The sequence below is a fragment of the Cavia porcellus genome, unplaced genomic scaffold (assembly GCF_034190915.1).
Source record: "Cavia porcellus strain 051 isolate PalLab524CR breed Dunkin Hartley unplaced genomic scaffold, mCavPor4.1 scaffold_17, whole genome shotgun sequence".
In the NCBI taxonomy this organism is placed as follows: Eukaryota; Metazoa; Chordata; class Mammalia; order Rodentia; family Caviidae; genus Cavia; species Cavia porcellus.
In genome coordinates this window covers 61,433,975-61,447,871 of record NW_026947500.1, presented here as the reverse complement: position 1 = coordinate 61,447,871, position 13,897 = coordinate 61,433,975, and the positions used below count along the sequence as shown (strand labels likewise).

The 13,897-nt window shown below is 53.0% G+C and overlaps 1 protein-coding gene and 1 long non-coding RNA gene across 5 annotated transcripts in view; one reads left to right on the top strand and one right to left on the bottom strand.

The window, feature by feature from the left end:
- Myo1f (myosin IF) overlaps nucleotides 1-13,897 on the top strand; it is a 32,955-nt gene that overhangs the window by 15,829 nt on the left and 3,229 nt on the right. For both annotated transcript variants that reach the window (XM_003461408.5, XM_063228338.1), the window contains exons 8-22: nucleotides 53-187; nucleotides 396-528; nucleotides 673-869; nucleotides 2,818-2,898; nucleotides 3,024-3,110; nucleotides 4,153-4,239; nucleotides 4,861-5,028; nucleotides 5,353-5,438; nucleotides 8,760-8,841; nucleotides 10,429-10,535; nucleotides 10,852-10,950; nucleotides 11,060-11,204; nucleotides 13,018-13,132; nucleotides 13,218-13,387; nucleotides 13,661-13,806. In XM_003461408.5, the coding sequence (XP_003461456.2) occupies nucleotides 53-187; nucleotides 396-528; nucleotides 673-869; nucleotides 2,818-2,898; nucleotides 3,024-3,110; nucleotides 4,153-4,239; nucleotides 4,861-5,028; nucleotides 5,353-5,438; nucleotides 8,760-8,841; nucleotides 10,429-10,535; nucleotides 10,852-10,950; nucleotides 11,060-11,204; nucleotides 13,018-13,132; nucleotides 13,218-13,387; nucleotides 13,661-13,806 (1,838 nt within the window). The remainder of the gene's footprint in view (nucleotides 1-52; nucleotides 188-395; nucleotides 529-672; nucleotides 870-2,817; nucleotides 2,899-3,023; nucleotides 3,111-4,152; nucleotides 4,240-4,860; nucleotides 5,029-5,352; nucleotides 5,439-8,759; nucleotides 8,842-10,428; nucleotides 10,536-10,851; nucleotides 10,951-11,059; nucleotides 11,205-13,017; nucleotides 13,133-13,217; nucleotides 13,388-13,660; nucleotides 13,807-13,897) is intronic.
- LOC111756596 (uncharacterized) overlaps nucleotides 1-13,897 on the bottom strand; it is a 32,218-nt gene that overhangs the window by 17,904 nt on the left and 417 nt on the right. For all 3 annotated transcript variants that reach the window (XR_010040308.1, XR_010040306.1, XR_010040307.1), the window contains exons 2-3: nucleotides 13,289-13,477; nucleotides 693-3,224 (exon numbers count right to left, since the gene is read on the bottom strand). This is a non-coding gene — a long non-coding RNA (uncharacterized LOC111756596). The remainder of the gene's footprint in view (nucleotides 1-692; nucleotides 3,225-13,288; nucleotides 13,478-13,897) is intronic.

The window sequence follows — 13,897 nt, the reverse complement described above, 5'->3', positions numbered from 1 at the left end:
CAGGGCTACAGAGGCCAGTCCCAGACTTACAGGCATCATCTCAACCCTCCAGCTGCTGGAAGGAGCCTCCCAGGAGCAGCGCCAGAATCTGGGGCTCATGACGCCCGACTACTATTACTACCTCAACCAATCAGACACCTATAAGGTGGACGGCACCGATGACCGCAATGACTTCAGTGAGACCCTGGTGAGCACTGGCGGGCACGCCAGCCCCCGGCTGTTCTCTCAGTCCAGCAAACGTTCTCGTGATGTGAATCGGGCTAAGGAGGCCCAGAGAGATGCAGGGACTTACGGAGGTCACACAGCCCCTAGAGGATGGAGGCAATGGGGCGCTCCTGGGGGCAGGGCGGAGGCCAAGGCTGGCACATAGGCCGCTGTCCCTGTTGTACCCGCAGAGCGCCATGCAGGTCATCGGGATCCCGCCCAGCGTGCAGCAGCTGGTCCTGCAGCTTGTGGCTGGGATCTTACATCTGGGAAACATCAGCTTCTGCGAAGAGGGGAATTACGCCCGGGTGGAAAGCGCGGACCGTGAGTGAGGGGCCGGGAACGGAGGGAGGCGGAGGCCGGTTCCTCCTGGTTCAGAGCCCACAACTGGGAAGCCAGAAAGACGGGGAGGTGCACGCGTGAGCCCCAAGAGCCTGACCAGCTGCCTTCCTGGCCCGGGTCTGGCAGTCCTGGCTTTCCCCGCCTACCTGCTGGGCATCGACAGCGGCCGGCTGCAGGAGAAGCTGACTAGCCGCAAGATGGACAGCCGCTGGGGCGGGCGCAGCGAGTCCATTGACGTGACCCTCAATGTGGAGCAGGCAGCCTACACCCGCGACGCGCTGGCCAAGGGGCTCTACGCCCGCCTCTTCGACTTCCTGGTGGAGGCGAGTGGGGCCTGGGCTAGGGCTGCCGGGTGGCCTTGGACCTGCACCACTATCACTGTGTCACCGAATCCTGAGGGTGGGGGCGGCTTTCCACATGTCCACGTCCAGTAGAAGACATGGACAGTGTCAGAGTGAGACGCATTGTCTTAGTTCCTTGCCTCCTTGCTGGGACGAAAACCCCCAACATCCACAGCGTAGGGAGTAGAGGTTTATCTGGACCCATGTTTCAGTCCGTGGTTGGCTGGCTCCAAGGAAGGACCAACGGCAGAGGGAGCGGCTCCCACTTTGGTGGACAGGAAGCAGAGAGAGAAGGGAGGAGCCCAGGAGGGAAAATCCCTCCCAGGCCACGCCCCCAGCGACATCTCTTCCAATCAGATTCCGCCTCTTAAGAGGCTGGCCTCTCTAAGCCCCTGCAATCCAATCGCCTTCCTGAGACCCTTGCCAATGGGCACAGGAGACTTTAGGGATGTGTAGGTGTCAACCATAGCAGGGATGCAGAGGCAGATACACGTGAGAGCCATGCGGAAGTTTGTCAAGGAGGTGAAGTGATGAAAGATGGGATGGAGCTGTAGAGGAACAGGATGGTCCAGGGCTAAGAATAATCACCGCAGCCACAAACGTTGTGTAGCACAGTCCTAAGTGTTTTATGTGTGTCACCTTCTTACAGTCTCAGAAAAAGCCTTGTAATTTACAGGTTAGGTGTCTTTAATTGGAAACTCTCAAATCCAAAGACTTTGAAACTCCAAAATCCAAGACTTTTGAGTACCCACAGGACAGCACAAGTGCAGAATTTCAACCCTGACCTCATAGGCATGGGTTGAAGTCAATATGTAGGTGCCAGCTGAGTACAATGGCACATGTCTGTAATCCCGTCAGTCTGGGAGGCTGAGGCAGGAGGACCATAAATTCAAGCCCAGCCTGGGTAACTGAGCAACTTAGCAAGACTTTCTCTCAAAATTTGAAAAACTGTTTTAAAAGGCTGGAAATATAGCTGAGTGTAAAGACTCTAAATTCAATCTCCGGTTCCTGGGGCACGGGGGAGACACAGGTGCATTAAAAATAGTATATAAAATTACCATTGGATATAGCAAATATTAACAATAATAGTAATGAAATAAAATGACCTTTGGATTATGTGGATAATGTATATGTGTTCCACAAATGAATTCTGTGTTTTAATTCTGTGTTCAGGAACCGTCCAGAGATAACTTGCAATTATACATTTATGCAAATATTCTCAAATCCAAATCCTGAAATATTTTTGGTCACAAGCATTTCTAATGAAGGACACTCAGGGCCAACAGTGTAGCTTAGTGGTGGACCATTTTATAACATGATCAAGAACCTAAGCTCCATCACGGGCACCATCCCCTCAAAAAAAAAACTAACGAGGGACCCTCAACCTGTAGTTGCTTGTTGAATTTGTTATTTTTGCTGCGTGGTGCTAGAGACGGAGCCCAGATCCTTCTATATATAGACCAAAGGTTTACCACAGAGCTGCACCACGGCCCAGTACCTGCAGTTATTCACTCTTTTAAAGCTAAGAAAATCGAAGCATAGACAGGTAAAATGGCAAAGCCATTCCTGAGTCCCCAACACTCCACCACTTTTATGAGTGACTGACTGGACTCGGGGCAAGGAAGAAACTGGTAAGAGAATTTGTAGCCTAACAGTCTTGTTAGCCTAAGAAGAGGGTAGTGGGGCTGGGTACCATGGCCCATACCCATAGCTACTTGGGAGGCTGAGGCAGAAAGATCTCAAGTTGAACGCCAGCCTGGGAAATTTAGTGAGACATTGTCTCAACATTTTAAGACTAAATTAAAAGGACTAGGGCTGTAGCTTAGTGGTGGAGCACCTACCTAGCATGCGTGAGGCTCTGGGTTCTACCCACAAGAATCACACTGGGAGGGGGGTGTCATGGTGTGACCTGTTGTTCTCCCACCTGCAGGCCATCAACCGCGCGATGCAGAAGCCTCAGGAAGAGTACAGCATAGGCGTGCTTGACATCTACGGCTTCGAGATCTTCCAGGTTTGATGCCTGCACCCCAACACCCAAACCACATCCTGTCCTCCCGGCAACCTCGGGGCAGCTCAGAGGCCACCAAGGTCTTGGCACCAGCATACTTACTCATCAGAGACCTTCCCCCTCTGCAGAAAAATGGCTTTGAGCAGTTCTGCATCAACTTCGTCAACGAAAAACTGCAGCAGATCTTCATCGAGCTCACCCTGAAGGCCGAGCAGGTGGGCAGGGCATGGGGAGGACCTGAAGAACCTCAGTCAGTGAGCCGTGGGGACACCCGGGTATCCTGTTCCCATGTCGCTCTGCTTTTCGTTGTGTGAGGCAGATTTCTGTCACTGGAATGGAATGTCAAGGTGAGAGTGATCTGCTTACAAAGAAAAAAGGCTGATTTAGACTTTGGGGACAGTTTTCCAAGATCCAACAGAATGGTGGCTTCAGGCCTCTTCGAGAGATAGACTTCCCCCACTCGTGAGGGGGAGGGGCCTGAGTCATCCAATCCTCTTCCAGGCCACGCCCCCAAGACCTAAAGAGCTCCCACTAGGCCCCGCCTCCACTACCTTCCTACGGGGCGGTGCTGGGACCAAACGCTGCACACCAGGCCTTGGAGACACACGAAGCACCCAAACAGTAGCGACTGCTAGACTCCAGCGCACATTTCCCTCCTCCTCCATATCCCGGACAGTGCTAGTGTAGCCTTAGGGCACATTCACTCCGCAGCCACGAGCTGAGTGCAGTAGCAGAAATCTGTTGTTCCAGCTACTTAGGAGGCTGAGGCAAGAGGGTTAGTTGAGTCGATGGCTTTGAATTTGGGCAATGTAGCAAGACCCATCTCGGAGAGAAAGAAAAAAAAAAAAAAAAGAGCCAGGCTTGCTGAAGAAGACAAACAAGATTTTGTGCTGCGATCTGAGGTGCAGCTCAGTGATAGAGCACTTTGTAGCAGCCATGATGGATTGGATCCCCACACTCCCCACCCCCACCCCCAATCCCTGTCAATTTGATTTTGCGCCTCCCCCAGATGCAGAGGCAGCAGCCAGGATTCAGAAGCCAATGGTTCCCCTGGGAGGTGACTCCAAGAGATCCCTAAGAGGGCAATAAGGCTGTGAGGCAGATTTAACTTAAATTTAAGAGAGCGGAAATAAGGCCAGTAAGGCCTTTATCCACCCTCTGATGTTAGTCTGGTCAAAGGACCGGAAGTGGAGGTGAGTGCTGGCCACACCTCGGTCCCCACCCCCGCTCACCCCACCCACCTCTTTGCGCCCCCAGGAGGAATATGTACAAGAGGGCATCCGCTGGACCCCTATTGAGTACTTCAACAACAAAATCGTCTGCGACCTCATCGAAAACAAGCTGGTGAGGGCTGGGCCACCTTGGGGAGGGGTCTCACTGGAGCTGGGCCTGGGAGATTCCAAAACGGGCTGTAGCAGCCGCGGGGCCCCCTTGCTTCACCCTAGGCTCCAGGCCTGCAGCATGATGCTGCCAGTCACCTCATCCATTGATTCTGCCCTTCTGCTTGTTTTTCATATAGTCACTCAACAGACATTCCCCTGCTCAGGGTCGCAGAAGACAAACTTCAAAAGTCTCTGAGCACTAAGCCTCAGGAAGGGAAAAAGGAGCCGGTCATTTCCAGAATGCCCCATCTCCTCCTGCTCCCCAGGAAGCTTTCACAGAAGCTACTCCCTCATAACCAGGACCCCTGCTGCCAGTTCCGTCTCCTTCTGTTTTTTAGTTTTCAATCCAGGCTGGCTTTGAGCTCTCTATGTAGGCCAGGCTGGCCTGTGCAATCCTCCTGCCTCAGCCTCCTGAGTGCTAAAATGACAGGCCTCTTCCCCGATCACCACTTGTGCATTTGGAAGCCCCCGTAATCCTCCATTCTTTCACCCCTTCCCTCCTGCTCTGCCTGTGCTGGCCAGCGGAACGTGGCAGGGCCACAGCACCCGGCATGGCTAAAACCCGCCTGGGCTCTCCCCACAGAGCCCCCCGGGCATCATGAGCGTGCTGGACGACGTGTGCGCCACCATGCACGCCACGGGCGGCGGCGCCGACCAGACGCTGCTGCAGAAGCTGCAGGCGGCCGTGGGCACCCACGAGCACTTCAACAGCTGGAGCGGCGGCTTCGTCATCCACCACTACGCAGGCAAGGTGCGTGACACCCAACGCGTCACCCCAGTCCCCTCTCGGCCCCCCACAGATGCTCTCCCACTGCTGGACTCCAAAGATCCCGCCCGGGCCGCTCCCCATCATCCAGCCAGGGCTGCAGGACTCCGCCCACTGAGCTGTCTCACTGCTAACCCCCAAGCCTCTCCCCTCTGGCTCAGGATGCCACCCAAAAATCTCCCCCGAACTCCAGCCCCACGCAGCACCCCCAACCCACCATCCTGAAATGCAGCTTCCTCCTAACCAAGAACCACCCCACCCCACACTCCAGCACCACAACTCTCATGATCCCAACGCCATCTCCCCCAGGTCTCCTACGACGTCAGCGGCTTCTGTGAGAGGAACCGGGATGTTCTCTTCTCAGACCTGATAGAGCTGATGCAGACCAGTGAGCAGTGAGTGGCCCCGGGCCCAGGGACCTCGGGCAGAAGCCCTACGGGTGGAGGGGGACTGGGGACCACTCTCTCTTTCCCAGAGTTCCTACAAGCCTGCGGGCGTGGCTGCAGAGCCGGAAAGTGGTTCCATTCTAAAAGTAACTATAAATCTTGTAAACTGCCTATCCGTCCATCCACACATGAACAAATAAAGAAAAGGTGGTATTTACACCCAATGGAGTACTCCTCAGCCATAAAGAAGGGTAGATTTGAGTCAACAGATGCAATGTGAGACTGCAGTGCTAAGTCAAACAGCGGAGATGCAGATGGTTAAATATCACAGTTTCTCTTATTCGAGAAACCCAAAGTGTAAATAATTTAAAAGGAGAAATAAAAGATAGATGATAGGTAACAGGGAGGGAGACCTTTGCAGGTGAAAAGAGATCTACGAATGGGGGGAGACGGGAGAGAAGGGGAAGTAAAAGGATTAAGGCCCAGTACAGACTTGTACGATGCTTATGGATGGCAAACCCAAACTAAGAAAATAAATAACTAACAGGAACTCCAGAGGCCGCGGGCACCGTAGAGAGGAGAGCACTTACCCAGCATGCACCAGCCCCTGGGTTCCACCCCCAGCCCAGGCAAAAATAAAACAAAAGGCAAACTAACTCCAGGTCCACAGGGAGCAGTGAATCCTGGGAAATCTGAGATGGGCTCCTTAAACCTCCCTTCCTGGGTGCCCGCCAGCGGGAGAGTTACCCTCTCACCCAGGGGAGACCGAAGGAACACATCAGGCTTCGCGTTTCTAAGTTTGACCTCGTGGGTTTCCATCCAATCACCACCATCTCTGTGCCCCGGGTTCAAAGTCATTCGGTTTTTTCTCCCTCAAAATGTGATACAATCACCAAGCTCAACAGCTGCCAGAGTCTCAGAGCGTGACATCAATCTGGGAAAAGTGGAGCATCGAGACATGAATGTGCACAGCAGGGTACATTCAGGCACATTCAGGGAAATCCAAACCAGGGAGAGCCTGAGTGACTGGCTGATTGATAACTGATTGGCTGGTTAATTACGGACTCCAGGGCCACATGCGGCGGTCCTCAGTGCAAAGGGAAAGTTCTAAAGATCTAAAGGCAAAAAGAGAAGTGTGTGTTCACTTTATTGGTCATGGAAACCCAAGCAGGAGTTAGCATCCGCTCCTTGTGTGTGTGTGTGTGTGTGGGGGGTACCATTCCTGGGCAAGTATTCTGTCCCGAGTGGCTTGTCCAAACTGTCACCGTAGTTTTGCTTTGTTTGGGCTTTTTTGTTTTGTTTTGCTGTACTAAATTGCCTAGGCTGAGCTTGAACTTCAGATTCTCCTGCCTCAGTTTCCCAGCATGCTGGGATGATGGCATGTGTCACTACACATACCTGGCAGCAAGCTCAGGCATGTTCAGGCCACGTTTTGGACTCCTACCTAGCCACACGTGACCGGTGGCTGCCATATTGGAAAAGCACAGAACTAGAGCTGTGGTTTTCCAAGAGGGATCCTGGACCAGCCCCATCAACGTGGCCTGGAAATTTGTTGGAAATTACTGTGTCACCATCCAGACCTTGGGATGAGAAATTTATGCAGTGGTGCCTGGCAGTGTATATTTTCACAAATTTTCCTGGAGATTCTGATGCCTGCTGAAGTCTGAGAACCACTGGGAAAAGCTCTGAGGAAAAACTAAGTAGGTAAAAGGCTAGAGAGAAGGAAGAACATTCATTCTTTATTTTAATTGTGGTAAAACATATAATATAGAGTTTATTTAGTCAGTTAATTGGTTGGATCCTTGGTTGGTTTTTTGAGACAGGGGCTCCCTGTGTAGTACATGCTGGACTCAAACTCATACTCACAGCAATCCTCCTGCCTCAGCCTCCCAAATGCTGGGATACAGGCATGCACCACCATGCCTGTATGATCTGATATTAAATATGTTCACAGTGTTTTGCAACCATCCCTCCTATCTAGTTCCAGAACTTTTTCATCATTTTAATTAGAAGCAAGCGCCCCATTCATTTTCCCTCTGCCAGGGGCAGAGGGACACCCCCTTGGGTGTGCTATGGTACCACACCCCAAGGCGAGGCAGCTGGCATCTTTGTGCATATTTCTTTGCACACAAGTAGACTGGGTCCTAGAAGGAGACCTCCCCTATCACCCAAGATAAGGCTCCACTTAATTTAAATTTCTTCTATTTTACTGGCTACCCAGTCATGCATGACAGCCTTAGTTACTTTTCTTTTAGTTTTTATTTTTTTATACTTTTTTTTTCTTTTTATCAGTACTGGGGATTGAACTCACACCACCTGCTTGCAAGGCAGGTGCTTATGCCGCTGAGCTAAATCCCCAGCCCCTTAGTTTTTATTTTTTTATGAGCCCGCGTTAGTAGTACACAATGATTACACTCTTTTCTGGAGTTGCTGCCTGTACAGGACATATCTTAATTCTTTTTTTATTCCTTCCTCCATCTCAATCTCCTTCCCATGTGAGAAAGATCTATCTCCCTACATTTTTTTTTTTTTTTTTTTTTTGAGACAGGGCATAGCTATGCAGTTCAGGTTGGGCTCACTTTGTAGCCCAGGCTGGCCTCAAACTTGCATCGATCCTCCTGCCTCAGCCTCCCGAGTGCTGTGATTACAGGAGTGCACCACCACACCCAGCCTATCCCCATACTTATTATCTGTCTTTCACTGGATCTTTATTTATATGTTGAGTTTCTCACATGAGAGACACCATGTGACATTTAAGCTCGGCTATCCGACTTACCTCACTGAACATTATGGTCTCAAGGTACCTCGGTCTTCCTACAGATAACTGGAGGAGCTTGTCTTCTTGAATGGTGAAGTACCCTCGTTGTGTGTAAACACCACTGCAGTTTAGAGTTCATTCTGGCTCACAGTGCAGCCAGCAGGCTCCCAGGCAGGGCCACCCATGGCAGGGGGGCCTGGCGGAAGACATGCTGCTCACCTCACAGAGCTCAGGAAGCAGAATCAGGAAGAGAGCAGAGGCTTCCGGGCCAGGCCCTCAGTGACCTGCCTCTTCCAACCAGAACCCAGCTCCAATAGTCAGCCCCATGTCCCCGTGATCCAATCACCTTCCCAGGCCTCTCCAGCGCTCACTTGTGGCTTTAGGGCGACAGCCAGCTATAATGATCCTGCAGACTAGAAAGTGCAGATAAACCAAGGAACCAGGACAACCCACCCCTCGCGTCTCCCCCACCGCAGCTCCTGGGGCACCTAGAGAGCCGTGCTCAGCCACGTGGCCCTGGGCCGAGGGTGCTCTGGGTCCGGCGGCTCCCTGACCCCCTGTCCCCTGCCCAGGGCCTTCCTCCGGATGCTCTTCCCCGAGAAGCTGGACACAGACAAGAAGGGCCGCCCCAGCACCGCCGGCTCCAAGATAAAGGTGGGCCTGGGAATCCCGGGGTCCCGCCGCACACCCGCTGCTCCCCTGGTTCCAGCGTCTCTCCGAGGGCCCCGCTGGCCTGCAGAGACAGCGTCTTCCTCCAGCTCTGGGATTGTTTATGATGCTGCTGGGGCTGGAACCGCACGGGCTGGCACGAGCCCCACCCGTTTTTTCCTTTTAGCGCAGTAAAATTTGCACACCGTACCCCTGCTCCCCTCTCCCGCTTTAGTTCGGCGGCATTCACTGCTGCCTGTGCTGCTCCAGCCACTCCCAGCGTGGACCTCCCAAAGGCTCTCATCTTCCCAGGCTCCACTCTGTCCCCAGGAAAGGCTAAATCCCAGCACCTCCCTGCCCCAAGCGTCTGCTTCTTGTCTCTGTGGACCTGGTGGCTCTGAGGTCTCTTTGGGCATGGAATTGGGCAAGATTTGTCATTTTGTGTCAGCTGATTTCATTCAGCATGGTGTCCTCAAAGTTCCATCCATGGTGTAGCAGGTGTCAGAATTTCCTCCCTTAGCTGGGTGTGGTGGTCCTAGCACTCAGAAGGCTGAGGCAGGAGGATCACCGCAAATTTGAGACCAGCCTGGGCTACATAGTGAACTCAGCATCAGCCTCAGCTACACAGTGAGAGACCTTGCCTCAAAAAAAAGTTTAGAATTTCCTCCTTTCCATGTCCAAGTAATATTCCACTGTACGGAGAAGCCGCATTATTGTCTGTTTATTCATCTGTTGGACGTTGAGTTGCTTCCTACCTTTTGGCTACTGTAACTAATGCTGCTGTGAACACGGGGTCCCATCCTAATAATATGCTAACAAATGTTTGTTTGTTTGTTTTTGAGACAGGTTCTTGCTTTGTAACCCAGGCTGGCCTCAAATTACAGTGAGGCCAGGCAAACCTGAACTCAATGATTCTCCTGCCTCAGCCTCCCAAATGCTAGGAATTCAGGCTCGCAGTCATTTATCAAACACTCATTTGGTGCTGATGGCAATCGGGACACTTTACACATGTGAGGGACTAGCTCAGGCCCACCTGGGAGGATGAAAAACCAAGGCTCAGAGAAGGGTGGTCTGTCACCTTGGTCACACAGCAGAGTCTGGGTCTCTCATGCTGCTCCCCAGCACCTCTGCTTCTCCCTGGGGTGACTAAAACACACAACCCAAGCCAGGCATGGTGGTGTGTGCCTAGAATCCTAGCCCTTGGAAGGCTGAGGCAGAAAGATGGCAAGTTCAAGCCCAGCCCTGTCTCAAAAAAGGGCTGACACATGACCCAAGACTGATCTCTCAAGCACACACACAGTTCCCTACTTCTAAAGTCCCTGAGCCCTGAAAGAGAAGCAAAAGTGTCCCAGGCAATTTGTTTTCTTGAAGATTCTGTGATTCAGTCAACAAACATTTCCTGAGCACTTCCCATGAACCCAAGGATGTGTTGAATGCGACAAAAATAAGAACTCCTATCCCTGAGTTGGAGCTGGTGACACCCAATGCCAGTGCCCCTCATGAGACCCAGGGGTGTCCAAGCCTTGGGTGTGGAAGGGCTGAGGAGAGGGGGCATCTGCGTGCCCCTTACCTCAGCCTTCTCCTGTGACCCAGAAACAAGCCAACGACCTGGTGGCCACCCTGAAGAGATGCACACCCCACTACATCCGCTGTATCAAGCCCAACGAGACCAAGAGGCCCCGAGACTGGGAAGAGAGCAGGTGACGCCCCTCAAGCTGCCACCTGAGCCCACCCGGTGCCACCTGACTGTGCACTGTCTCCAAATCCAGGGCTCCCTCTTGCCTGGCCCCTAAGAACAGGGTGCAGTTAAAGTTAACAAAGACACCCCACACTGCAGACCAGCACAGCCCCCCTACTGACTCCCCAAAGGTGACCCTAGGTCTAACAGAGGGTGAGCACAGACCCCTTGCCCCACACAGCCCCCCAAGAACGGACTGCCAGGCTGGGCCCCAAAGCGCACCCCTGGGCACGAATCCGGACCCCAGCCCCTGCTCTGCCCTTGCCCCCTGCCCCCAGGGTGAAGCACCAGGTGGAGTACCTGGGCCTGCGGGAGAACATCCGGGTGCGTAGAGCCGGCTTCGCCTACCGCCGCCAGTTCGCCAAGTTCCTGCAGAGGTCAGGCGCCACCCCACCCCCACGGTGCACCCCACTCCCCACCCCACACACCCCCACCGCACACCCCCTGCCACACTGCCCTAAGCCGCACAGTGCTCTGCACCCCCAGGTATGCCATCCTGACCCCCCAGACCTGGCCGCACTGGCGTGGGGACGAACGCCAAGGCGTCCAGCACCTGCTTAGGGCCGTCAACATGGAGCAGGACCAGTACCAGATGGGGGGCACCAAAGTCTTCGTCAAGAACCCTGAGTCGGTAAGTGGGGAGGGGGCGAGGGAGAGGAGGGGAGACCAAAGACAAACGGAATGGGAAAGAAGAGGAGAGACTGAGAGAAACTGGGAAGGGGAGGAAGAGGGGGAGACTGAGGGAGCCAGCGTGAGGAATGGAAGAAATAGAAATAGAGGCTAAGGAAACTCAGAGACTGTGTCACCCCAGATACTCCAGAGGCTGAGGCAGGAGGATCCTACAGAGGGAGTTCAACACAAGCTGAACTTCACAGAGAGACCCTGTCACAAAAATAAATAACGCAATGTAAATAAAAATTTAAAAAGCACTGGGGGAACTGGAGATTTAGCTCAGTGGCATAAGCGTCTACCTTGTAAGTGTGTGTGGCCATGAGTTCGATCCCCAGTACCGATTAAAAAAAAAAGCACTGGGAATGTAGTTCAGTGCAAATAAATAAGTACACAGTCAAGAAATTATCTTCAGGGAGCCTTTCTCTCCCCAAAGAGTGCTTATGTTGCAATGAGTCTAATTTGGTATTTTTTTCATTTTCTGTGGTGCTCAGGATAGAACCCAGTGCCTCACCCATATCAAGCACCTGAATTTTTTCTTTCCTTTTTTTTTTTTTTTTTTTTTTTTTTTGGATACCAATCTTGCCCTTACCAAGCAGCTGCTTACACTACTGAGCTAAATCCCCATCCCCAAGCACCTGATTTGAATTTTGTTTTGATGTTTATTGGGGTAGGGTGGCTTCTGTCTTGTTTTTTGTTTTGTTTTTGCTTGCTTTTTTTGTCTTTTGTTTTTGTTTTTTGAGACAAGGTCTTGCTATGTAGTTCAGGCTGGCCTTGAGCTCACTTTGTAGCCCAGGATGGTCTTGAACTTGCAAGGATTCTTCTGCCTCAGCCTCCTGAGTCTGGGATTACAGGCATGTGCCATCACACCCGGCCTTTTAGTCTTTCTGAGACAGGGTCTTGCTGTACCATTCAGGCTGGCCTTTGTAGCCCAGGCTGGTCTCCAATTTGGTAAAGATCCTGTGCCTCAGCCTCCTAAGTGCTGGTAGTAGGCCACCACGCCTGGCTATATGGTTTGGTTTTTCAAGACAGTGTCTCACTATGAAGCCCAGGCTGGCCTCGAATTCACAGTGATCCTCCTGCCGCAGCCCTCTAGTGGATATGCACCACTATGCCCAGCTCCAGTTTTATTTTCTACAGTATTTCCCACCTTCACTGTCAGCATCATTCGGTTTTTTTTTTTTTTTTTTTTTTCTGTCTTTTTGAGACGGGGTCTCACTATGCAGATCAGGCTGGCCTTGAGCTCACTTTGTAGCCCAGGCTGGTCTCGAACTTGCAACGGTCCTCCTGCCTCGGCCTCCAAGTGCTGGGATTTACAGGTGTGTGCCGCCGCGGCTGGCTAGCATCATTCCTTGTATCACTAATTTTCTATGTGTGTGTTTCCCGGGCCTCTGTCTGCTCCAATTGATTCACACACACAAATGCTGTTTTGTTTGAGTCTGATTTGGGTTTACTGGGGATAGAACCCAGGGTCTCACACTGACCTATGTCCCCAGTCTTTTGTGCTTTATATTTGGAGACAGCATCTTACTAAGTTGCCCAGGTTGGCCTTGACCTTGCAGTCCTCCTGCCTCAGCCTCCCAGAGTGCTAGAATTGCAGGGATCCGCCACCACACCTGGTTTGGAGGAGGATAAAAAATCTGGCCACAATGTATGCCTACTTGGGTGGGTGGCTGTGAGCAGAAGGGTGTGAGTGGCAGGGGCCTGGGGGAAACCGAAACAGGAGCCCCCAGGAGGCCCTGCTGCTGGATCAACTGCCACTCCTTCCGACCCAGCTTTTCCTCCTGGAGGAGATGCGAGAGCGGAAGTTTGACGGCTTCGCCCGCACCATCCAGAAGGCCTGGCGGCACCATGTGGCCATACGCAAGTACGAGGAGATGCGGCAGGAAGGTGAGAGGTGGGGGTGGCAGATCGCGGGAGCTGGGCCGCTCCGGAAGGCAGGCCATGACCAGGGCTCCCGGCCTCGCACGGACAGCTTCCAGCATCCTGCTCAATAAGAAGGAGCGGAGGCGAAACAGCATCAACCGCAACTTTGTCGGGGACTACCTGGGGCTGGAGGAGCGGCCGGAGCTGCGCCAGTTCCTGGGCAAGAGGGAGCGAGTAGACTTCGCTGACTCGATCACCAAGTATGACCGCCGTTTCAAGGTGAGGCGGCAGCTGCCACTGGCCGCATCCGGGCCCTTGTCGCCAGCTCCGCACCAAAACCCTTAGCACAGATGAACCCATTCCCGGTACCTGGAAACAAAAATAGCAACTCATATGCCTTCATCTAGAAGGGGGGACCCCTCTCCCTGACCCACACACTTGCACCTAACTACCAGCACCACCCCTCTGCCTGGGCCCACCCTCCAAGGCCAGGCTGGCCGAACCCCGGGTTCCAGCCACCAACCACCAACCTCTGGTCCCACACGCCCACAGCCCATCAAACGAGACCTGATCCTGACCCCCAAGCATGTGTATGTGATCGGGCGAGAGAAGGTGAAGAAGGGCCCCGAGAAGGGCCAGGTGCGGGAAGTCCTGAAGAAAAAGGTGGAGCTCCAGACCTTGCGGGGAGTGTCGCTCAGGTGAGGCTGCGCCCCGCCTGCCCCTGTGCCCTCAGCCGCCCTCGTCCTCGTCTGTCACCCGCTCCTGACCCTGCAGCCCTTTCTCGTGCGA